Raw genomic sequence first — 26,846 nt, 5'->3', positions numbered from 1 at the left:
AAATCGAAGAAACAATTAATGTAATGAAGAAGAAACTTGACTTTCTGACCTTTAAAAACTCTGACTTAGAATCCAGAATGCGACGGCAGAATCTTCGAATGATTGGGGTGTGTGAAGCTGTTGAATCTGATAACCCTATGAAGTATTTTTCTCAACTTTTAAAAGATGCATTTCCTACTGTATTTCCTGACCAACCACCGTTATTGGATCGCGTTCACAGAGTTCCATCATACTCGTCTAAGTTAGATAAACCTCGACATGTCATCTTACGCTTTCATTACTTTCAAGACAAGGAGAAACTGCTTCGTTTCGTTCGATCTAAAGGTTACATTGATTTTTTGGATCTTAAGTTCCGATTCGCGGAGGATTTCAGTAAACCAATTCAGGATCAACGGGTTCGTTATAGATCTGTGATGTCGGAACTCTACAAGATGGATTTAAAACCAGCGCTGCGTTACCCTGCAGGTCTAAGGATTCGTACGTTGGATGGAGCCCTCCGTTTTTTTGAATCTCCATCGGATGCCCAGAGTTATCTGGATCAATTTTCACCTTCAACATCTTAATCGTAATTTTTAACTATCTCCGTTTGATCGGAGGTTGTGAATTTGTCAGTCTTAATTTTTTTTTGCCTTATATGGGCAGAAAAGTTTATTTTTGAATTAATTAATATGGTTGCTAAACTTCCTTTCTATCTGCGTCATTCCTTTCTTTTTCCCAGGGGATTCTGGGTGGTTATTCCCTCACCGTCATTCTACGTATTTCCTTTGAGGCCTTAAATTTTGTAGTTTTTAAATCTACTTCTTTTTGTAGGTTTTCATAACTAGTTTATGTTAATAATTTCATTTCTTTTTTTTGTTTACTCATAGGGTCTGGGGTTTGTTGCGGTTTTTTTTACATTTTCTGGCTTTTTCTCTGTTATATTAAGTGTTTGTTTTAATTGATTTACCTTTTTTGTATTCTTTTACTGTTTGATAACTAGCTGATCTTTTTTATATTTACATTTTTTTTAGGGAGCGTATACTGGAAGTCATGGGGGTAGTTTTAGTGCTTGCTTCTTTCTGGCTGGTCTGTGTTAGATTTAGCCTTGAGGTCATGGGGTGGGGGGTGGTGGGAGGGGCTTCACGTTTTAGTTTCTTTCTTCTTGGGCTATGTACACTATTGAAGTATTGGTTGTGTTCTCCTTCCCGGTATCTCTTATTTGTTCTGTTCCCTTTCCGGGTTCATGGGTCGAGCCTATCGTCAATCCTCCTTGTTGCGGGTTGACTTTAGGGTTTATGGAGTCTATTATTAATTATGTCTCCTGGAAAACTAATGGTCTTAATCATCCTATTAAAAGGAAAAAAGTTTTTAAAGTGTTCCGGAGACTTAAAGCACAAATTTTGTTTTTACAAGAGACCCATGTGCGGAGGGGGGACAGACTATGATTTTTTTAAATTCTGGAAGGAACAACAGTTTCATTCGAACTCCAATGCTAAGATTCGAGGCGTCTCTATTTTTATAGACTCCTCAGTTACTTTTATACAACATGATATTATTTCTGATCCGAATGGTAGATTTCTACTGGTTAGTGGTCTACTATTTAATAAAAAGGTAGTTTTGGTTAATGTTTATGCTCCTAATATGGACTGTCCGGAATTTTATAAATCATTATTCAATCAGTTCCCGAATTTGAATGAGTTTTCATTGATCTGGGGCGGAGATCTTAATACCTGTTTATCTCCAGCTTTGGACCGTTCGGCTCCTCTACAGACCTTACCTAATAAATCTGCAACTTTGATTAATTCATTCCTCTCTGATTCTGGGTCGACGGACATTTGGCGTTTTTTGCATCCTCAGGAAAAAGATTTTTCTTTTTTTTCACATGTTCACCATTCCTATTCAAGAATTGATTATTTCTTTATTGACTCTCGTCTTATTTCTTCAGTGATTAAAAGTGATTATGACTCTATAACCATTTCGGATCATGCTCCACTTAAGCTTTCTATTAAAATTCAGGCCAATACACAAAATAATAGACAATGGTGTTTTAATTCGCTGCTGCTTCAGGACTCGGACTTTGTTAACTTTATGAATGAACAGATTGATCTTTTTTTTACAATCAACTATACAGAGGATATTTCTGTGAACATTCTTTGGGATACTTTTAAAGTTTATATTCGTGGTCAGATTATCTCGTATTCTGCTGCTTTGAGGAAGAAGCTGAAGCAGGAGGAGCTGGTCATTGTGGACAAGATTAAGGAAATTGATAAGAAATATGTTACAGCTCCCTCTGACGAGTTATATAAACAAAGAACTGAACTTCAAATGGAACACAGTTTATTACTTTCGTCCTCGATTGTAAACCAATTAAAGAAAACAAGAAGTGGATTTTATGTACACAGTGACAAAATTGGCAAACTTTTGGCTAACCAATTGAAGTCTAATTATGCTAAATCTCAAATTAATCAGATTTATAATCAAAATGACTGACTGATACTTGATCATGCGGGGATTAACCAAACCTTCTGTGATTTTTATTCTTCCTTATATCAATCAGAGTCTCCTTGAGACTAAATATATGAATGATTTTTTAGATAACCTAGACTTCCCTGAGATTTCACAGGATATATCTTCTATGTTAGATACTCCCATTACTACTGATGAGATTAAGAATGTTATTTCCTCTATGAATTTGGGGAAAGCTCCTGGCCCTGATGGGTTTACCGTAGAATTTTATAAATGTTTTGCACCTTCATTAATCCCTTGGTTCTGTAGGGTTTTCGAGGCTTTATTAAAACTTGGTAAACTTCCCGAATCTTTCAATAGAGCATCAATCTCTCTAATATTAAAGAAGGATAAAGATCCTGTTCAATGTGCATCTTATAGACCAATATCTTTAATAAATGTTGATTCTAAAGTTTTTTCTAAATTATTAGCAAACAGATTAGAAAAAGTACTTCCTTTTATTATTTCGGAAGACCAAACGGGTTTTATTAAAGGTCGTTACTCTTTTTATAACATTCGCACTCTGTTAAATATTGTTTATACCCCCTCACAAAATGTTCCTGAGTGTGTTATCTCTTTAGATGCTGAAGCTTTTGATAGAGTAGAATGGCTTTACTTATTTAAGGTGCTTGAAATGTTTAATTTTAGCTCGAAATTTATATCCTGGATCAAACTGTTATATCATTCTCCTGTGGCCTCGGTCCGTACTAACTCTCTAAGCTCACCTTTTTTCCCTCTTTTTCGAGGAACTCGACAAGGTTGTCCTCTTAGTCCTTTATTATTTGATATTGCATTAGAACCTCTTGCAATTGCCATTCGAGAATCTCCAAATATTACTGGGATAACTCGGGGCTTAAAGTCCCATAAAATATCACTCTATGCTGATGACTTACTTTTATATATTTCTAATCCTCAAAAATCTATCCCTGCTGTTTTAGATTTATTAGCACAATTTAGTCTTTTTTCAGGTTATAAATTAAATCTTAGTAAGAGTGAACTTTTCCCGATTAATAAACAACTTCCCTTATATCATAACTTTCCATTTAAATTGATTAATAATTATTTTTCATATCTTGGGATTAAAATTACTTGTAAATACAAAGATTTATTTAAGATTAACTTTTTACCCTTAATTGACCATATTACTCAACTTTCATCTAAATGGTTTCCTTTATATTTAACTTTGATTGGTCATATTAATGCAGTTAAGATTTTTTTTTGCCAAAATTTCTATATATATTTCAGGCATTGCCAATCTTTGTTCCAAAATCTTTTTTTGATAAAGTTGACTCAAAAATTTCTTCATTTATTTGGCAAAATAAAAACCCGAGACTGGGTAAAATACATTTACAGAAAGCTAAGAGAGATGGAGGTTTAGCATTACCCAACTTTAGATTTTATTATTGGGCAATTAATATTCGACATATGAAATTTTGGTTACTTGACCAGGATATACTATCCATTCCTAAATGGGTAGCATTGGAATTACAATCTGTTCAGGGCTATACACTTGGCTCTATTTTAGGTTCCTCTCTTCCTTTTGATTTGAAACGCCTCAAACAGGTATCTAACCCGATAGTTAAATATACCTTACGTATTTGGTTTCAATTCAGAAAATTTTTTGATCTTAACCAATTTGGGCTAGCGATTCCTATTTTAGGTAACATATTTTTTCCTCCCTCTTTTACGGATCGTGCTTTTCAAATTTGGAAGATTAAGGGTATTTCACGGTTTTTGGATTTATTTTTAGATGGTTCCCTTATGTCTTTTGAACAATTATCTAATAAATATAATTTATCAAGAATACATTTTTTTAGATATCTACAAGTTAGAAATTTCCTAAGTACTATACATTCTTCTTTTCCAATGCTTCCTCCTACGTACATTTTAGATACTATAATTAACCTTAATCCATGTTAGAAAGGTGCATCGGCTATGATTTATAATATTATTATGAAACTTAGGAAAGCTCCACTTGATAAGATTAGGGTAGATTGGGAACAGGAATTGGGGTCTATCATTTCCGTGGATGACTGGGGGCAGATTTTACAATTAGTCAATACTTCCTCTATTTGTGCTAAACATTCCCTAATTCAATTTAAAGTTGTTCATAGAGCACATATGTCCAAAGATAAATTAGCTCGCTTTTATTCTCATATTAATCCTTTTTGTGATAGATGTCCGGGGCAGATAGCCTCTTTAACTCATATGTTCTGGTCTTGTCCTACTCTGGAAACTTTTTGGAGAGACATTTTTAATATTATCTCCAAGGTATTGAATATAGATATCTCTCCTCACCCTATTACTGCTATCTTTGGACTACCTAAAATTTCCAGTAATCTTTCTCCTTCAGCCCGTAGAATGATTGCATTTCTTACTTTAATGGCGAAAAGATGTATCTTACAACATTGGAAAGAGCTTAATGCTCCAACTACCTTTATTTGGTTTTCTCAGACGATATTATGCTTGAATTTGGAGAAAATTAGAAGCAATCTTTATGATTCCTCACTTAAATTTGAACAGACCTGGAGATCTTTTATTCAATATTTTCATTTAATGTAATTTTTTTTCTCCTCTTTTTTTGCTCCATATTTATATACCCTTCTTGTTTTTTTTTACTGTTTTTAATGGAGGTCGGGATTGAGGACGTGATTTTAAGTTTTTTAACTCTGCTTGGTTCCTAGTTAGCCCATTGCTTTGCTTTGCTTTTAGTTTAGTTGCACGATGGGTTTTTTTTGGGTTTTTTTTTTCCTTTTCTCTATTGGTATATATATATAAAATTAGTATACTATTATGTTACCTTAGTATGTTATGTTTAAATTACATTGTTTGTATCATTTTTTTTGTATTAATATCTCCTGTAATTTTATTATATTCTAACAATGTATTAGTGCCTTTATGGCTTACCTTTTTGTATACTTATTCAATAAAAAGATTTAAAAAGAAAGAAAGCCCTGGTCATACTGCCCAATTAGGCAGCAATTTCTGCTGGAGGATGTTCCTCACAAGTTTAAAGGATGGGATGAATCTTACCTACCCGTAATTCCTTCTGACATTAGGACTACGTTTCACAAAATTATAAACTTGAAATATGCTGTTTAAATGCAAATCTCCCTTTTCTGTCAATTGACTATGTTAACATTAATAACTTATCTGGATTAATCCGACCTGAACATTGAATTTTAAACAGTACTTCTGACAAATAAGTGTCCCATTCAGTATCTGCACACGAGCTCCACCTCCCACCCCTTGCTCCCCCATGCACCTCCCTCTCCCTCTGGCTCACCAGCATCTTCAGGGCACCTCTTGCTTCAAGCTGCAGCAAGTTACTAATGTAATGAAAATTGCCTCCTTACCCAGACACAAACTGTACACCAACTTCAGAGGCCTCTTCAGACTGGGCAATGGAGTAGACGTGGGCATAAGTGTCCTCAAACCAGCGCCTCTGACGACTAATCGGTGTCTCTGAAGTCAACAAGGTAATAAACATTTTTAAAAAGCAGTATCAGTCAAACCCAAGCATGCCTACATGTTCCGCAGTCACAAATATGTGTCTTGTCACATAGGAAAAGGCCAGGATCTATGAGGGTAGACAAAAGCCTATGATAATCCAAAAGAAGAGAATACAGTACTGTGAAAAACTCAACACACCTCAGTGAAGATCCCTGCTTCCCTTCTTGAATAAAGATACCACAGTTGATCTGACACCTCACCTGCAGCCAGCAAAGATTAAAAGTCTGTCAGAGCCTGACAATTTCCTCTCTCACTCCCGTGAGCCTGGGATTCATCTCATCAGCCCTGGGAACTTAGCCACCCTCAACCCAACATACTGCATCTAAAAGTTTAGTTAGATATATATTTTAAAATACCAGTTTGTTTGGCCCTTTCACATTGTGGGGATCCCTCCTAATATCCCTATGACTTTTGAATCTCTGATTTATCCACACATCAGCTCTTTCTTCTGCTGGCTTTTACAAGTGCTCTAGCACACTCTCAGTGACGTGTCTGCCTCCATTTTGTTACGAAGTTCTCACCACAGGACGTCATCCACTCAGAAGATGGTCGGTACAGGTTTCCCCTGCCATCCGAAGGTAGAGCGTTCCTGTGAAACGGTTCGTAAGCCGGAATGTCGTAAAGCGAAGAAGCAATTACCATTTATTTATATGGAGAAAATTTGTGAGCATTCACAGACCCAAAAATAACCTACCAAATCATTCCAAATAACACATAAAACCTAAAATAACAGTAACATATAGTCAAAGCAGGAATGATATGATAAATACACAGCCTATATAAAGTAGAAATACTTCTCTACAATCATTGCCACACTGTTCTCCGTAGCGAAAATCTCATGCAAGCGCTCTCAGCAGAAACACTCTCTTGTCTCTCCAGTAACCTTTAAGCTATGAAGCTGCCAAATCATATCAAATAACACATAAAAATACACAGCCTATATAACGTAGAAATAATGTATGTACAGTGTAATATCACTTATGGGAATCGGGAAGACATTGAGCACACTGATGATGGTATGTTAGGCTGAGTCGTTGGAGGCTGGGGTGGTGCAGTGGCCCCCACCCTCTGGGCAGCGACCAATACCAATCCGCGAAGAATGCAGCGGTAGCCGGGACGCACCCAACACATCTTTAAGAAAAAAGCCGAAATAAACAAGCTAATTAATTAGGTGCCGCCGGGCATGTAAATGTCAGCCCAGATCAGAGGCGATTGCCGATTGCGTTGCCTCTGATCTGGGCCGACTTTTACGTGCCAGGCGGCACCTAATTAATTAGCTTGCTTATTTCAGCTTTTTTCTTAAAGATGTGCAGGGTGCGTCCCGGCTACCGCTGCATTCTCCGCAGCAATGTATCGGTCCGTGGCCCAGGGGCTGGGGTGGTGAGACACTGGGGTGTCATCTTATCGTCGTCTCTTTCCATTAGGGCAGGCGGGTCATCTTCTATGTCTGCCTGCCTCAATGTTGAAGGTCGAGGTTCATCGTCTGCTGTGGCTGATGTGGAAGGCTTGCTTGACTGCTTAGCCTCACACATTTTTCTATCATATAGTTCTTTGTAAGCACTCAAACCATCTTGCAAATATGCCCTAAACCGACGTACCCTTTCAAAATAAAAGTCGTACTTTTCTGCAATCATCGTTGTCAATTGCAGCAAAAATCTCATGCAGTTGCTTCACGTTCAGTTCCTGGATGACTTCACTTTTGGTCTCTTCGCTACTGCATTCGGTTTCGATTGTTATCCTTTCCTCTTCCAACTGCATCAGCTCTTCATCTATCAGTTCTTGGTCATGAGATGCCAAAACCTCTTCAACATCATCTTCGTCAACTTCCACAAGCCAAACGCACTTTGTCCTTACATCGTTCACCACAATCAAAATGCTCAATTATGTCTAGTTTTATGCTAAGTGTAACACCCTTACGAGCTCTTTTAGGCTTTTCCGATACCTTAGAACTCATCTTGCTAACGGCTGCTCACAGGCACATGTATAAGCAATGCCGGCGAGATTGCAGTTCCGAATCTGGGGGAGAGCGGCTGCTCAGGGCGCGCGCTGCTTTTTCCTAACAGTGAAAGCACCTTCTGTTAGCGAAAACAGATAACTAATGTAGGTCTTTCGTAACAGTGAGGTTTCGTAAAGCGAACGTTCGAAAAGCGGGGGATACCTGTATATGGAATGAGCTGCCAGAGGCAGATACATTAGCAATGTTTAAAAGGCATTTGGACAGGTACGTGGATAGGAATGGTTCAGAGGCATATAGGCAAATGGGAATCTTGGTCAGCACGGGCGATGGGCTGAATGGCCTGTTTCTGTACTCTATAACCTTAAAATGGAAAACCAGTTATATCCCAAACCAACGCAGACAGCAGAATTATCAGAAACATATTAAACAGCAAATTCTGATCATCTTGCCATCATGACAAAGCCCAGGCTTTTCAAAAATAGATATTCTTCATTAATGAATGTAAAACTAACCACTTTGTGTTGGAATACTATAGAAGTGGAAATGCAAGTTTCAAAAGGCAACAGTTTTCACTAGATTGTGCAATGTCTTGGACTGGCTAAACTTACTTGCCAATGGCATCTGATTTTCATTTTAACATCTTATGACAGGGTGAAAGGCGAAAATGAATGCAAAGTTCATTGGGTGCATGGTAGGTACAGTTAGATATAAACCAGCAAGGCAAATAAGACCAGAGAAATAAAGTTAAGGCTTAATGTTTGTAAACAGTCTGTTCAGTAACGTTATTTGTGAATTATTCAATACAATAAAACCATGATTAATCTGGCATCCAAAGTTCAGAAGCCCTGCTAGCTTACTCATCACTCATAAATGACAGCTGGGGGTCTGAAAGGTACACAAGATGTGTGGTGAGAGCTGAGGGTTCACAGTGCGTACGGGAGTTGCGATTATGGGTCAGGTGTACAGCCAGAATCAGTGATGGGATCCAGAATGCTTGTGTCAGGAAAGTGGATAGGTTTGCCAAAGTCGGGGTCCAAAGAACTTGCATGTTTCCTAACTCCATTTAAACTTGCAGAGCTCCCTAGGAAATTGCATTATTGCATAAGATGCAAAAAAAACAGAAAAGTGTGCTTGAGTGTTAATAAGAGTAATATCCAATAGTCTTAAAATCTACAGGTCTAGAACTAAAGTCAAGTTGCTAGATTATTGCCTTGTATCTTTGCAACAACATCCTCCTTGCATTGCAGATGATTTCATTTAATTCAGGCACATTGACTGTCTATCCCAATTAACCCCAACCTAATCACAGGACAATTTACAATGACCAACTAGCCTACCTGATACGTCTTTGGACTTGTGGGAGGAAACTGGAGCACCAGAGGAAAAGCCACGCATTGCACCGCGAGGACTCCCTACGGACCAGCACCGGAATTGAACTCCAAACTCTGGAACGCCCCAAGCTGTAACAGCGTCGCACCAACCACCACGCTACCGTGGTGGGTAGGTAGCAGAGAAATAGGTGTTGGAAGGGGAGAAATAGGATTGCTCTGAGAGCTGCACAGTCTTGATGGGCTGAATGGTCTCCTTCTAACGTCACGAGAAAATATAAGAACACGATCTTTGTCTTCTGTCATCAGCTCAGTTTCCCAGTTCTATCCCTTTCCTTGTCAGAAGTAGATCTGGTACACGAGGCTTGCAGGAGCATGAGTCCTCTTTAAAACCACGGAACCTGGACAAGTTTCCCAGGCAGTTAATTACTCTGAAATGTGATTACTTGGGCTCTGCACTTCACTTGCTGTTGTAAAGTTGTCCCTGGTGGCCAGAGACGCTGCTCACCCACGGGTGACGTGCAGCCACAAGGCACACTCTCCTGGGTGGCATACTCCTGACACACCAGCCCTTCCGAATGTCTCCTTTCAGAGCGGCCATGTTCTCTCGTCATCTGGTTTATATAGACTAACCCTCCCATGGCCTTGTCTGCTCCTCCCTTCCAATAATCTTCTGAGATCAATTCTGGCATCTTAAGCAATCTGATTTCCATTCCCACGCCTTCGGCTGTGGTGACCCAAAGTTCTGGGATTTCAGTCCCATATCACCTTTGTTCCAATGCCTCTGAAACCCCCAATCAGGCTACCAGTCATGATAACAGACAGGCCATCATCGTGGTGCACAGACATGCTGGTTCTGTCTCACCCGGCCTGGAACACCAAGTGGTCAAGTGTCGTCCATTTTTCTGCTGAGGGTCTTTTCCGCCATCGTCCTGGTAGCGGTGTATGTTCCATCCCTGGCCAGTGCCAGGCAGGCACTGGAGGAGCTGAGCACCGTGATCAGCAGTCACAAAACAGCGCCCCCTGCTGCCACCCTTATCATTGCAGGCTAGCTTGAGGAAGTCTCCAAACAACTTCCACCAGTGTATCACCTGTGCAACCAGAGGAGCCAACACACTTGACCACTGTTGCACCACCATCAAGAACGCTTACCGGGCTATCCCACGGCGGCACTTTGCCAAGTCTGATCACATGGCTGTACTTCTGCTCCCAGCGTACAGGCAGAGACCAAGGACCGCAGCACAAGTGGTGAGGTGAAAGGTCAAGGCAGGCAGAACAGCACTTACAGAACTGCTTTGAGTTTGGTGGACTGGAAATATTCATGGATTCATCTTTGGATCTGAATGAATACACCACAGATGTCACCAACTTCATCAAGACCTGTATGGATGAGTGCGTGCTTCCGAGAACATACCCAACATACGCAAAACAAAAGCCGTAGATGAACCAGGAAATTCGGAATCTGCTGGGATTTAGATCTGTGGCATTCAATACTGGTAATCCAGAACTACAAGAAGTCCAGGTACAACCTATGGTAGGCTATCTTAAGGGCAAAAATAAAATAATTCCAATTGAAGTTAGAGACGGAATTGATGCACATGAACTCTGACAGGGTTTGCAGGCCATTACTTCCTACAAGGCAAAACTTAACATCATGAATGGCAGTGATGATCCACTCTCAGATGAGCTCAATGCCTTTTATGCACATTTTGAAAGTTGAGAATAAAACTACACCTGTGCGAATCCCTGCAACCAACCGGCAGGAGTGTTCAATTACATTTTGTATCTCTCACTGCGGCAATCAGAGGTTCCTATCTGCTTCAGATGGGTGACAATCGTACCAGTGCCCAAGAAGAGAAGGGCAAGATGCCTTAGTGACTATTGCCCAGTTGCCCTAATGTCTACTTTGATGAAGTGCTTTGACAGGTTGGTCATGGCCAGAATCAACTCCTGCCTGAATCTGCTGCTATTTGCCCATCCCCACTATGGATCTACAGCAATCTCACTGGCTCTCCAATCAGCCTTGCCTCAAAATCAGTAAGATCGAGGAATTGATCGTGGCCTTCAAGAAGTGGAAATCAAAGGAACTCATTGAGGGATCAGAAGTGGAAAGGGTCAGCAGTTCCAAATTCCTGGATGTCAGCATCTCCAAGGATCTAACCTGCACCCAATATAACGATGCAATTAGAAAGAAGGCACAACAGCGGCTATATTTCTTTTGGAGTCTGAGGAGTTTTGGTATGTCACCGAAGACTCGCGAATTTCTACAGACGTACAGTGGAGAGCATTCTAACTGGTTGCATCACCGTCTGGAACGGAGGGGCCATTTCACGAGATTGGAAAAAGCTGCAGGAAGTTGCAAACTCAGTCAGCTCCATCATGGACACTGGCCTCCTCAGCATCGAGGACACCTCCAAAAAGTGATGCCTCAAAAAGATGATATCCACCATCTCCCAGTACATGCCCTCTTCTCATGCTACCATCAAGGAGGAGGTATGGGAACTTGAAGACACACACTCAATGTTGCAGGAAAAGCTTTTTCCTTCCTCCACCATCAGATTTCTGAAAGGACAATGAATCCATGAACACGACCTCAATTTTTTTTGTTATTTTGCTGTCTTATTACACTACTTATTTAATTTTTAATATACATTTCCTATTGTAATTTTCAGTTTTCATTTTATGTATTGCACTCTACTGCTGTCACAAAATAACAAATTTCATGACATATGCCAGTGATAATATACCTGATCCACCTTTCCTAATACTTGCTTAGATAGCCTAGTGTTAAATTTTATTCAGCAGCCCCCTTCTGCTCTGGATTTTTTTTTCTCTAGATGTTCAAGGTAGTACACAGATGTAATTTGTGGTTGCTGTTCCCTTATGCAACCACACAGTTTATTCAGTTCCTAAGAAATCTACCATTTCTTAATTCCCATCAATTACTTTGCACCAAAACCCAGCGGCTTGGAGTCATTCCTTGTGAACTCACCAGGAGAGAAGTGAGGGTTAAGGACTCCCGCAGCCAAATCGCTGGTCGTGTATGGAGAGAACTCCTCTGCAATCACAGTGACAGAGCAGTTAGGCACAGCCTTGGCAACACACAAAGCAGTGGACAATCCGATTACACCGGCTCCAATCACAGCAACCTGGATGTTATCCATGACCTGGAGGGGGGAGAGGGAAAGCATACCACAGCATAAATATTCCCTGCAAGAATCAGAATTACAACAAGAATAAAAGCAATCCAATAATAAATTGCAAATCTGAAACATGAATTCATTCATTCAACAATCTAATTGATCTGTGGCTCCAGTTACTGACTAGATTTTATTTAATGCCCTATTTAATAATTATCTATTTAATAATTTTTAGTTCTGGACCACTGGTCAAGGTATTGTTATTCCTTCAAAGTGCTTTTACTTTTATTATCAAAGTACATATAAATTATACACATTGAGATTTGTTTGCTTTGCAGCAACAAAGCAAGAAATCTGAAAGAACCCAATTAAAAAAAAAGACCCATGCAGACGTGCAGAGAAAAATCACAAATCATGCAAGCAAAGGAAGTGAGCAACAGCATTCCGAAACAAATTGAGTCCTTAGATCCAAAACTCCAGAGCAGGCCCAAAGCCTTGGTCTCAGTTCATCATATCAGTGGGTCAAATCGCCACAAAGCACGCAGACACGAAGCACAGCAGCCAGGACAGTCTCACAGCCTCAGTGCTGCAGAGGGAGGATCGAACATAGCGGGAGAGCGAGCGAAATCGGCCCGACTTCACGGGCAGTCACTTCGCATCAAGGACAGCCTGCTTCCATTCTGTGCCTTCTGAAGCAATTGATAAAGCCAATATGGTCGCCGCAGACTCCCTCATAGTTGGGGCAAGTGCTGGGTGGAAAGATTGCTTGTGAAGTGGTACATTCCTTTCATTACACAACAACCTCAATGCGTGCTCCAAAATACACATAGCTATTAGCCCACTAACTTACTGTGCCCCTAATGTGGGGTGAAATTACTTCAAACAACAGCACCATTCACTTGATTATGGTGCATTTATGAAAGCACTGAATGACAGCAAACACACCAAACAAAAGCAGGTCATTGGAAAACTGTTTCAGCATCCTCAAGTTCTGCCACAGCCTTTCAGCCATCTCAGCTCATAGAACTGAACACTTCCAGCATTCACATTAACCACCCTTCCAACCTGCCATGATACTTCTAAGGATGTGTGGACATCCATTCTGTTCCTCCACGTATTGCCTCACTGGGCACCTCAGTGCATTCACTCACTCACACTTCTCTTCTCCAGACTAAATCTCATTTGCTACTCCGCTGCCAAACTCTCCACATCTTTTTCTTTTAAATACACTTCTACCACTAATCTGTGTGCAACTGGAACCTGTAATTTACACTTTCATCATTGTGTGTTGGGGCCAACTGAGCAATCTGGCGCTTTCGCTGTGTCCCAGGGAATTCGGCGAGGTTGAGAACAGAGGGTGCGGTGTAATGTCGGAGCATGAACCCACGATTGGCTCCAATTCTCGACCGACCCGCCGAGCAAGATTGACAACAACGAGGACGAGAGCAGAAGGCAAGCAGGTGTTCAGCACAGTCTGAATCTTTGAATCTCCATCTTGCTGCGTTTGTCCAGTCTCCCCTCTCCCTCTCACTTGCTGCTGCCAGAAGAAGGTGCAGGAGTCTTGGGGAAGGTGTAATCGGCACGGTTTTCAGTTTGGGCTCGTACTTTCAGGACTCTGCAGTTCATGTTATGTGTTTCTGGTTACTCTTTTTTTTATTGCAATTTTGCGCGATTTTCTAGGGCGGGCTGACTCTGCAGTCAATGAAGGACACAGCACTAAACTGAACCGAACTAAACTGAACAATCCTGGACTGTTTCAAGGACTCTGTGGTTTGATGTTTAATATTCCATGTGTTTTTCCCTTTTTTTTTTGCCATTTACATGATTTGTTCTTTTTTTTTGTGCAGTGGGTGTTTGATGTTTTCTTTGAAAGGGTTTCATGGCGTTTTGTGGCTGTCTGCAGGAAGATAAATCTCAGGATTGTATACTGCATCCAGACTTTGATAATAAATATACTTTGAACTTTGAGTCTCCCTGTCGTATAAAGCTTTTATCTTGTCATTGCTCTATCATGTCACTGTGCCTGCCGCGCTAAACAACTGATCTATAATATGTAAGGGCCTGAGGACTGAGTTCCATGGAACCTCACTAGCAGTAATAAAAAGTGTCAACCATTATCTTTTGCTTCCTGTCACTGAGTCAACTTTGGATCCAATCTGCTACACCCCACCGGCTCCAATGGTCTTTATTTTATTTAAGCAACCTGTCATGTTGGACCTTAAAAGCCTTTTTAAAATCCACACACACTACATCAAAAGTAGTGCTCTCATAGACTATTCTGCCTCTACAGGCACCATTAGTTTTGTACAAACATCACTTTCTATTCATAAGCTGTTTACATCACTGTATACTGCATTCCCGTGCAGATTATTTTGGATTTCGACTCGGAGCAAACACGGTAGAAAGACATCCATCGCCATCCACTCTTTATTTGCGCTTGAAGCAGCAATATCTGTGAGCCTTAAGCTTCCTCAGTGTTGGTAAACATTTAGTAGGAACATTCTGAAGGAAGTATTATGTTTATCGTTATTGATATTAAGTCATCGCTGCACCACAAGTTCATTCTGGGCTACACAGTGTAGGTATGGAATGTCACTTGTGTTTATTACCTTGGTTAACACTGATCATGAGAATCATCGATAGTATTAGTATATTCAGGCGTGCAACGATTCTGCCCGAGTTACGGTGAAAGGTTGACCATGTTGGATTTTTATTCTCTGCAGAGTAGGAGAATGAGGGATGACCGCAGAAGGTTATAAAAACATGAGGGGTCTTTCCCCCAGGATACATATACAAAATAAGAGCAAAGAGATTTAAAACTCCTTCCACTTCTCTCAGAAGAGAATGGCAAACCACTTCTGTAGAAACATTTGCCAGAACAACCACGGTGATGGAAAGACCACAACTGCCCATGTCATATGGAAAAGGAAAGGTACGTCACATCCGGAGTTTCTCCAGTTAGTGGACGATTTCCCTCCACGCCTTTCTGACGTAGTGGGGAACCGTGTACGAGGCAAGTTACAGCAGTGGCATAGGACACAACAAAAAAACAAACAAACTTCTGTGTAACTTATTTACACAGAGAATAGTGAGTAGCTGGAATGGGCTGCCTGCGGAAGCAGTTGAGGTAGGTTCAATTGCAACCCTGAAGAGGGGTTTGGATAGGTGCACGGAGGAGAGAGGCTTGGAGGGTTATGGGCCAAACATGGGCAACTAGGATTAGGAGAGCAGGACTAGTCAGAAGGACCCATTTTCATGCTATGATACATTCATATTTCTAGTCTGTGTAACAACTTGCGAATGGCAAGATAGACAGACTGTCCAAGCAGGCTAAACTTGCTCCAATGATAACAATCTTCACATAAATGACTCTGAATTGTCTTCCTTCATCCTGAATCATGACATTCCCCTGCAGAGCCCTTGACCGAGCCTTGTTGATTTCCCCCAACTTTGTTCTCACCCATTCTCCCTCAGGCAGAACAAGAACAGGAGACAGAGATTCCCTAGTACTTGCCATCAATGCCAACAGCCTGAGCATTCAACAGTCATCTTTGGCAATTTCCACAAGCTCCAATAAGATTCCACTATTAGACCCTTCCCCTTTCAAAATTTCACAGGAATCACTCTGTTCATGGCTCTGTCATCTGCTCTTATCCCTCCCTATCAATATGTGGCATTTTCTATGCAATTACAAGAGGTCAAGTTTGTCCTTCTACCTCTTTTTTTCCCCACAAACCAAGAACACAAACACTCCTTCCAGGCAAAACAGCAATGTACTTGTGCTCCTTCCAGCCCAGGATAATTCAGTGTTCACAAAATGGCCTCCTCTGCACTGAAGAAGACAAATGTAGACTGGGTGATCATTCCCTGGAGCTCCTTCACGCAGACCGTAGGAATGACCTAGGTGAACAACATTGGGCTGGTGCAGGATTAACGAAAATATTACTTGATGGTTAGCACAGATTTGGTGAACCTGTTTCCCTGCTCACAAATCCTGTAAAATTTCTCCAAGGTAGGTGAGATAAAGTTAAGCTGCTAGGCCTGTGTAATATGTTGCTAATATGGTTCTGGTCTACAGCGACATGTCCAGCAGGCCAGAGCATGCACAGAGAGGGAAAGAAAGAAGGCAGACAGACAAAAATATGGTGGCTATATACATGAGAAAGTCTGCAGATGCTGGAAATCCAGAGCAACACGTGCAAAATGCTGGAGGAACTCAGCAGGTCAGGCAGCATCGATAGAAATGAATAAACAGTTGACACTTCGGGCTGAGACCCCTCTTCAGGGCTGGAAAGGAAGGGGGAAATGCCGGAATGAAAAGGTGGGGGGGAGGGAACGGAGACTAGCTAGAAGATGATAGGTGAAGCCAGGTGGGTAGGAAAGATAAAGGGCTGGAGAGGAAGGAATCTGATAGGAGAGGAGAGTGGACCATAGGAGAAAGGGAAGGCAGAGGGGGCCCAGGGGTGGTGATAGGCAGGTGAAAAGGGGTAGGATGCCAGAGTGGGGAATAGAAGAGGAGTGGGGAGGGAAGAATTTTTGTAGTGGGAAGAGAAATTGATATTCATGCCATCAGGTTGGAAGCTACCCAGACGACAGAATATAAGGAGTGGTTCCTCCAGACACAGGGTTGCCTCATCTTGGTTGTTATTCAGACTGAAAGATGGAGCATATCTAAAGTTACAGCAAATTCAATATCAAGTCTGGAAGGCTCGAGGTGATGTTTCTTGAGCTTGCATTGGATGTTGGTGTGGCAGTGCAGGAAATGACATAGTAAGATCAGATCAGGTCAACAGCAAGTTCAAGGTCATTCCTACGCTCTGCATAAAGGAGCTCCAGGGAACAATCACCCAGTCTACATTTGTCTTCTTCAGTGCAGAGGAGGCCAGGTTCTGTAATTCTGTGCAGGAGGCTGTAATTTGACAACAGTAATTTTTCATATTCTTCCTCTACTTCCCAATTTTATTTCTTACATTTGTACTTTCTACTCTACACTTCCTAAACTTTGATGTTTGCTGCAGTGTTAGGCATTTGGTGACTGGTATAAGCTGGTGTTTTTTTTTAAGATATCTGATGATACTCTCTGAGCACCTTCTAATGCAAATGCTCTAGTTTTGTCAATCCAATCATTTTTCTTTGGGGGAACACGTTTACTCTCAACTTGAAACTCCTTGAATCCTCTCATTGCCCAGAGACTGATGTCCAAGGGTTTTCAACCTGAGATCCACGGACCCCTCAGTTAATGGTAGGAGTCCATGGCATGAAAAAGGTTGGGAACCCCTGGTCTAGGGCCACTGCCAACAGGAAGGGAAGGAAAGATGTCTGTGTCAACAAGCAACCCTGAGGTAATGGGAATAGAAAAAGATTACCCCTGTGACAGGCCTAGGAAACATTAGCAATCATATTGTCTTCATTGTTCGAAGCGGGGGTAGGAGTTAGAAGGGAAGCATTTGCTACATTAACAGATGAGAAGGCAGGATGAATAAACCTGATCTACATGAAAGGGAAGGCTGGCAGTTTAACAGGAAAGACCTTAAGACTATAAAATATAGGAGCAGAATGGTCTCTGAAGGTATTTATACAGCCAGCCCCAACGAGCATCAGCTGCCTCAATTAGAGCTCAACAAGAACAGAAATGGGATAGACAGGAAAACCTGGAGCAAGGGTCGATGGACCGGATCGTGAACCGGAATACGGACTTCATGAACCGGACCATGACAGCAGGTTGATTCTGTGGTTAAGAAAGCATACAGTGCATTGGCCTTCATCAATCGTAGGATTGAGTTTAGGAGCTGAGAGGTAATGAGAGGTAATAGGACCCTGGTCAGACCCCACTTGGAATACTGTACTCTGTTCTGGTCGCCTCACTATGGGAAGGAAGTGGAAACCATAGAAAGGGTGCAGAGAAGATTTATAAGGATGTTGCCTGGATTGGGGAGCATGCCTTATGACAATAGTTTGAGAGAACTCAGCTTTTTTTCCTTGGAGCAACGGAGGATGAGAGGTGACCTGATAGAGGTGTACAGTATAAGATGATGAGAGGCTTTGAACGTGTGGATAGAGACTTTTTCCAAGGGTTGAACTGGCTAGCATGAGAGGGCACAGTTTTAAGGTGCTTGGAAGCAGGTGCAGAGGAGATGTCAGTCTTCAGGCTTGAGGCTAGGCAGGAGGCTAGAGGCGAGGCTTGGCAGGAGGCAGGAGGCTAGAGTCTTCAGGCTTGAGGCTAGGCAGGAAGCTGGTCTTCAGGCTTGAGGGTAGGCAGGAGGCTGGAGTCTTCAGGCTTGAGGCTAGGCAGGAGGCTGGAGTCTTCAGGCTTGAGGGTAGGCAGGAGGCTGGAGTCTTCAGGCTTGAGGCTAGGCAGGAGGCTGGAGTCTTCAAGCTTGAGGCTAGAGGACTATATATGGGGGAGGGAGGGTTAAGGGGGGGTGGGTAGATTTTATCTTTTCATGTTTTCTTTTTGAAAATTTAATAAAAATTATATTAAAAAAAGAAGCTTGAAGCTAGGCAGGAGGCTGGAGTCTTCAGGCTTGAGGCTAGGCAGGAGGCTGGAGTCTTCAGGCTTGAGGCTAGGCAGGAGGCTGGAGTCTTCAGGCTTGAGGCTAGGCAGGCTCCCCCTGGGCAGGGCACGGATCACCACCCGACAGAGGCATGGAACAGGAAGGGACAGAGCCAACCGCAGATAATGGCAAGATGGTCTGGGTTACCCGACGGAGGCAAGGGACAGGAAGGGACAGAACCAACGGCAGGTAATGGCAAGATGGCCTGGCTTACCTGCCGGAGGCAAGGGACAGGAAGGGAGCTAGATATGGGGTGACTCCAGGACAAGACAGCAAGACAAGGCAAGGCTTCAGGCAATGCAAGGCAAGACAGAACTTCAGGCAAGGTGAGAGTTACCGGCAAGGCTTCAGGCGAGGAATCAGAAGGCAGAGGAAGGGATACAAGGAGTAAGGACAAGAACAATCCAGCAGCCATGCCCTGGTCTCTGAAGGTATTTATACAGCCAGACCCAATGAGCATCAGCTGCCTCAATTAGAGCTCAACAAGAACAGAAACAGGGTAGACAGGAAAACCTGGAGCAAGGGTCGATGGACTGGATCGTGAACCAGAATACGGACTTCACGGACCAGACCATGACAGCAGGTTGATTCTGTGGTTAAGAAAGCATACAGTGCATTGGCCTTCAACAATCGTAGGATTGAGTTTAGGAGCTAAGAGGTAATGTTGCAGCTATATAGGACCCTGGTCAGACCCCACTTGGAATACAGTACTCTGTTCTGGTCGCCTCACTATGGGAAGGAAGTAGAAACCATAGAAAGGGTGCAGAGGAGATTTACGAGGATGTTGCCTGGATTGGGGAGCATGCCTTATGAGAATAGGTGGAGTGAACTCAGCCTTTTTTCCTTGGAGCGACGGAGGATGAGAGGTGACCTGATAGAGGTGTACAGTATAAGATGATGAGAGGCTTTGAACGTGTGGATAAAGACTTTTTCCCAGGGCTGAAATGGCTAGTGCGAGAGGGCACAGTTTTAAGGTGCTTGGAAGCAGGTACAGAGGAGATGTCAGGAGTAAGTTTTTTACGCCGAGAATGGTGAGTGCGTGGAATGGGCGGTCAGTGACAGTGGTGGAGGCAGATATGACAGGATCTTTTAAGAGACTCCTGGATGGATACATGGAGATTAGAAAAATAGAGGGCTATGGGTAAGCCTAGGTAGTCCTAAGGTAAGGACATGTTTGGCACAGCTTTGTGGACCGCAAGGCCTGTATTGTGCTGTAGGTTTTCTATGTTTCTATATTTCTATGAACCAACTGGCACAACCCTAATCACTGGTTTAGCAACACAGTGATAACTTTGAATGAAAATTGACTTTTTTCTTGTTGCAATTGTGTTCTTTCTTGTTAAGACTAAATATACTGTGTGTGGATGCAGCTATATGATGCTATGTGCCTGTGATGCTGTCCATGCACCTGTGCACACACGTACATGTGCAAATGTACTATGGGCATGTGGTCGATGCTTAGAGATCTCGTGCAGGATGTTAGGGATAAATTTGTCCCGGTGAGGAAGATAAAGAATGGTAGGATGAAGGAACCATAGGCGACAAGTGAGATGGAGAATCTAGTCAGGTGGAAGAAGGCAGCATACATGAGGGTTAGGAAGCAAGGATCAGATAGGTCTATTGAGGAATATAGGGAAGCAAGAAAGGAGCTTAAGAAGGGGCTGAGAAGAGCAAGAAGGGGACATGAGAAGGCATTGGCGAGTAGGGTAAAGGAAAACCCCAAGGCATTCTTCAATTATGTGAAAAACAAAATGATGACGGGGTGAAGGTAGGTCTGATTAGAGATAAAGGTGGGAAGATGTGCCTGGAGGCGGTGGAAGTGAGCGAGGTCCTCAATGAATACTTCTCCTCGGTATTCACCAATGAGAGGGAACTTGATGATGGTGAGGACAATATGAGTGAGGTTGATGTTCTGGAGCATGTTGATATTAAGGGAGAGGAGGTGTTGGAGTTGTTAAGATACATTAGCACAGGTAAGTTCCCAGGGCTTGACGGAATATTCCTCAGGCTGCTCCACGAGGCGAGGGAAGAGATTGCTGAGCCTCTGGCTAGGATCTTCATGTCCTCGTTGTCCACGGGAATGGTACAGGAGGATTGGAGGGAGGCGAATGTTGTCCCCTTGTTCAAAAAAGGTAGTAGGGATAGTCCGGGTAATTATAGACCAGTGAGCCTTACATCTGTGGTGGGAAAGCTGTTGGAAAAGCTTCTTAGAGATAGGATCCACGGACATTTAGAGAATCATGGTTTGATCAGGGACAGTCAGCATGGCTTTGTGAAGGGCAGATCGTGTCTAACAAGCCTGATAGAGTTCTTTGAGGAGGTGACCAGGCATATAGATGAGGGTAGTGTAGTGGATGTGATCTACATGGATCTTAGTAAGGCATTTGACAAGGTTCCACACGGTAGGCTTATTCAGAATGTCAGAAGGCTTGGGATCCAGGGAAGTTTGGCTAGGTGGATTCAGAATTGGCTCACCTGCAGAAAGCAGAGGGTCGTGGTGGAGAGAGTACATTCGGATTGGAGGGATGTGACTAGTGGTGTCCCACAAGGATCAGCTCTGGGACCTCTACCTTTCGTGATTTTTATTAAAGACCTGGATGTGGGGGTAGAAGGGTGGGTTGGCAAGTTTGCAGACAACACAAAGGTTGGTGGCATTGTGGATAGTTTAAAGGATTGTCAAAGATTGCAGAGAGATATTGATAGGATGCAGAAGTGGGCTGAGAAGTGGCAGATGGAGTTCAACCCCGAGATGTGTGAGGTGGTACACTTTGGAAGGACAAACTCCAAGGCAGAGTACAAAGTAAATGGCAGGATACTTGGTAGTGTGGAGGAGCAGAGGGATCTGGAGGTACATGATCCCTGAAAGTTGCCTCACAGGTGGATAGGGTAGTTAAGAAAGATTATGGGGTGTTAGCTTTCATAAGTTGAGGGATAGAGTTTAAGAGTCGCAATGTAATGATGCAGCTCTATAAAACTCTGGTTAGGCCACAATTGGAGTACTGTGTCCAGTTCTGGTCACCTCACTATAGGAAGGATGTGGAAGCATTGGAAAGGGTACAGAGGAGATTTACCAGGATGCTGCCTGGTTTAGAAAGTATGCATTATGATCAGAGATTGAGGGAGCTAGGGCTTTACTCTTTGGAGAGAAGGAGGATGAGAGGAGACATGATAGAGGTGTACAAGTTAATAAGAGGAATAGATAGAGTGGATAGTCAACGCTTCTTCCCCAGGCCACCACTGCTCAATACAAGAGGACATGGCTTTAAGGTAAGGGGTGGGAAGTTCAAGGGGGATATTAGAGGAAGGTTTTTTAATCAGAGAGTGGTTGGTGCATGGAATGCACTGCCTGAGTCAGTGGTGGAGGCGGATACACTAGTGAAGTTTAAGAGACTACTAGACAGGTATATGGAGAAATTTAAGGTGGGGGCTTATATGGGAGGCAGGGTTTGAGGGTCAGCACAACATTGTGGGCCGAAGGGCCTGTACTGTGCTGTACTATTCTATGTTCTATGGTCTATGTTCTAATTAGGATATATCCTCCTTTGCAATTCATTACCCTCTCAATCCTAATCTCCTACTTATAAGTAACACAGTACTCTAATCGTAAGGATATAAATGCCACAGGTTAGCAATGATAAAACACACATGTGCACAGAACTAGGGTAATAGGAATCAAGCAAGCTCTATCTCAGTCTAGGGGTTAAATGATCAGTTCAGCTTAGTACAGTTCGCAGTAATCGCTGTTGTGCTGTTGGAGAGAGAGAGAGAGAGAGAAATGCAAATTTTGATTCAAGCAGACCTTTGATGTTCTTCGCAGTTGGCTTTTGGGCGGACTCTTTTATGTCTTCTATCCCACTGTGGTCACCGACTGTGACCCCTCCGTTCCGGATACGACCATTCTTCCGCAGTGAACCCGGCACCCAGGCAAGGGCGGACACACACACCAGGTTCCCGCCGATCGTCCCTTTTCACCCTGTCAGTCTATGGTCGATTCCCTTGAACCAGACCTCCAAACTCGCACCAACTTGTGGGGGCACACCGCTCTTCCAGGGTCTCGTTATCTTGTGATCTCGTGGTGTGTGTCGTGCCTTAGCAAACCTGTTCTTTTTATCCCCCTGCTGGGGTATCACCTGTCCATCAAACTTCAAACAGTTCAGCTTCAAAGCAACCGGTCTGTCAATACTCTGAATTGTGTCTCTTTTCGTTATCTCTCTCCTCTCTCATTAACATTTTGAACATTTCTCCATTTGTCTCCCTTATCTCTCTCATCAGCATCAATCTTCTGATAACTTGGTTTTTTGTCACAACCTTAAGTACACCTAACGACTTGGCCTCCACTGCTACCTCTAGCAATGAATTCCACAGATTCACTACTCAGTGGCTAAAGAAATTCCTCATCTCCATTCTAAAGGGACATCCCTCTATTCTGAAGTTGTACCCTCTAGTCCTAGACTCTCCCACATCCTCTCCACATGCAATCTATCTAGGCCTTTCAACATTCGATAGGTTTCAATGAGACTCCACCACCCCACCACCCCCAATTCTTTTAAATTCCAGTGAGTAAAGGCAAAACCATCAGGGTAACTGGGAGAACTGGGTGATAAGAGGTTTACATTCACATTATTCCTATATTAAACAAAGACAGATGGATTGGCTGAAATTCACTTGGCCCATTTCTGACACCTCCCTTACCTTTTTCGATCCCACTACCTCCATCTCTGGAGGCAAACTGTCGACCGACATCTTTTATAAACCTACTGATTCCTACGGTTATCATGACTAGACCTCTTCCCGTCCTGTCTCCTGTAAAAATGCAATTACTTTTTCTCAGTTCCTTCATTTCCATGCATCAGTTCTCAGGATGTGGCTGTCCTTACCAGGACATCAGAAATGTCCCCTTTCTACAAAGAAAAGGGTTTCCCTTCCTCCACCACATCTTAGTACTACCTCACTTAAAAAAAAATATACAGTATTTCTGTTTTTCCACTTTTTAAAATCTATTCAACATACATAATTGATTTACTTATTTATTACTATTTTTTGTTTTATTTATTATTTTTTTTCTCTCTGCTTATGTATTGCATTGAACTGCTGCTGCCAAGTTAACAAATTTCAGGTCACATGCTGGTGATAATAAAGCTGGTTCTGATTCCATTTCCCGCACATCCACACTCACCCCATCTTCCTGCTGCCTTAACAGTGATAGTTCCTCTTGCCCTCCCCTACCACTCCATGAGCCTCTACATCCAACACATCACCCTCCACAAGCTCCACCGTCTCCAAAGGGATCTGACCAAACACGTCTTTACTTCCTCCACTCTCGCTCCCTCTGTCCTTATCCATTCATCCCTCCCCACTAATCTCACTCCTGATAATTATCCCTGTTAGCAGCCTAAGTGAATTGAATTGACTTTATTATTTACATCCTTCATATACATGAGGACTAAAAATCTTTGTCACATCTCAGCCTAAATGTACAATGTACAAACGTGTACAATAAATAGTATGTACAACTGGATAGTCAATATAACATAGAAATACAGTTGCGTCAGCATGAGTTAATCAGTCTGATGGCCTGGTGGAAGAAACTGTCCCGGAGCTTGTTGGTCCTGGCTTTTATACTGTGGTACTGTTTCCAGATGGTAGCAGCTGGAACAGTTTGTGGTTGGGATGATTTGGATCCTCAATGATCATTTGAGCCTTTTTTCCACACCAGTCTTTGTAATGTCCTGAATAGTGGGAAGTTCCCATCTACGGATGCGCTGGGCTGTCTGCACCACTCTCTGCAGAGTTCTGCGATTGAGAGAAGTACAGTTCACATACCAGGCAGTGATGCAGCCAGTCAATTGTGCCCCTATAAAAAGTTCTTAGGATTTGGGGACCCATACCAAACTTCTTCAACCGTCTAAGATGGAAGAGGCACTGTTGTGCCTTTTACACCACACAGCCAGTATGTACAGACCACATGAGATCCTCGGTGATGTTTATGCTGAGGAATTTAAAGCTGTTCACCCTCTCAACCCCAGATCCATTGATGTCAATCGTGGTTAGCCTGTCTCTATTCCTCCTGTAGTCCACAACTAGCTCCTTTGTTTTTGCAAAGTTGAGGGAAAGGTTGTTTTCTTGACACCACTGTATCAGGGAGATGACTTCCTCTCTGTAGGCTGCCTCATTATTATTTGAGATTAGGCTAATCAGTGTAGTGTCATCAGCAAATTTAATTAGCAGATTGGAGCTGTGGGTGGTGACACAGTCATGGGTATACAGAGAGTAAAGGAAGAGCTTAGTACACCTATACCTGCCCGTTCACACCCTCCTTCAGCTCCATTCAGAGGGCCCCAAACAGTCCTTACCTGTGAGGCAACATTTCACCTGCGAATCTGCTGGCGTTATATATTGTGTCCGGTGCTCCCAGTGCAGCCTCCCCTGCATTGGTGAGACCACGAAGGCTTGTCTTAAATTGGGGGACAGCTTCATTGAGCACCTCCACTCCATCCTCCAAAACCAGAACTTCCCAGTGGCCAAACAGTTTAATTCCAATTCGCTTTCCCATTCCAACATGTCAGTCCATGGCCTCCTCTTGTGCCAAGATGAGGCCACCCTCAGGGTGCCAGAGCAACACCTTGTATCCCATCTGGGTACCCTCCAACCTGATGGCATGAACATAAATTTCACCTCGCCAGTAAAAAAAAATCCCCCCTCCCCTCTTCTTCTATTCCCCACTCTGGACTCTGAACTCTTCTCACCTGCCTATTACTTTACCCCCCCCCCACCATCCTCTTCTCATTCCCTTTTTCCTATGGTCCACACTCCTCTCCTATCAGATTCCTTCTCCTCCAGCTCTTTATCTTCTCTACCCACCTGGCTTCACCCATCACCTTCCAGCTATCCTCCTTCCCCTCCCCCCACCATTTTATTCTGGCACCTTCCTTTCCCCTCCTGAAGAAGGGTCTCAGCCCAATACGTCGACTGTTTATTCACTTCCACAGATTCTGCCTGACCTGCTGAGTTCTTCCAGCATTTTGAATGTGTTACTATACAGTAGTTAGACCATGAACTTCGCAATTGGCATAACAATAATCTGTTTGGTCTTATCTTTGCACCAGCTCTGCAACCTATATATTGTTTGAGACAGAGCTAAGCTGGGAAGGAAAAAAAAATCGGCAAGATAACACTAATATTGAATGAGAAGCACGCAAACTCAATTGATACCAGATACTGCAAGTCGCACGAACAGTCAAAATTTAACACGGCAGGAACAAGACCCTGAAAGCCGTTTTTAAAAACCGCATTAAGCACAGCTTTGTAAAGCGTCCGCTGCAAGAATGGAAAACCGACCAAAATGTTAACTGAAATTCCTATCCCGGGATCATGTGTCAGAGCTGAACTTCCCAAATAGCCTGTAAAAACTGCAAAGAAAATACTGATGCATTTTTGCCTGGACCCGTACTGTTCGACAAAGTCGCAAAAGACACTAGCCATCGCATAAATAACAGGGCGATTCCAGCGCGGCTTACTCTGTCCTTATCAGACCCATGCAGACATGTATGTTTGTAGAAACATTTCGTAAGTTTTCGATAGCTGATAAGTTTTTTTCTAAAAAGTTCCTCTATTAAAACGTCTTTGCTGTGACAGCAAATATTTCTATCAGTCATTCAGGACAGAAGACGGCTCAATTAAAAGGGAAAGATTACGTTAATTAAATTCCCTCATTTGAAATTTTAAGTTACAATTAAGTGAGAGAGAAGCAGATACAGTTAAGGGTTGAAGTGTTGCAGAGGAATCCTTGCAAGAAGTTGGAGGATAACCTGAACAGTCAATGTAACACGTTCTGTCTAAAACTATCTAGTTTTTGAGATATGTGTTCTAT

General features: G+C 42.6%; 1 protein-coding gene across 1 annotated transcript in view; it reads right to left on the bottom strand.

The window, feature by feature from the left end:
• The window catches only part of ddo (D-aspartate oxidase), a 75,386-nt gene that overhangs the window by 47,434 nt on the left and 1,106 nt on the right, over positions 1-26,846 (bottom strand). The window contains exons 2-3 of the mRNA XM_063040768.1: positions 12,275-12,449; positions 5,841-5,949 (exon numbers count right to left, since the gene is read on the bottom strand). Coding sequence (XP_062896838.1) covers positions 5,841-5,949; positions 12,275-12,449 — 284 coding nt within the window. The remainder of the gene's footprint in view (positions 1-5,840; positions 5,950-12,274; positions 12,450-26,846) is intronic.

The sequence above is a fragment of the Mobula hypostoma genome, chromosome 2, assembly GCF_963921235.1.
Source record: "Mobula hypostoma chromosome 2, sMobHyp1.1, whole genome shotgun sequence".
Lineage (NCBI taxonomy): Eukaryota > Metazoa > Chordata > Chondrichthyes > Myliobatiformes > Myliobatidae > Mobula > Mobula hypostoma.
The sequence above is the reverse complement of the archived record's forward strand: the minus strand, read 5'-3'. Positions and strand labels throughout refer to the sequence as shown.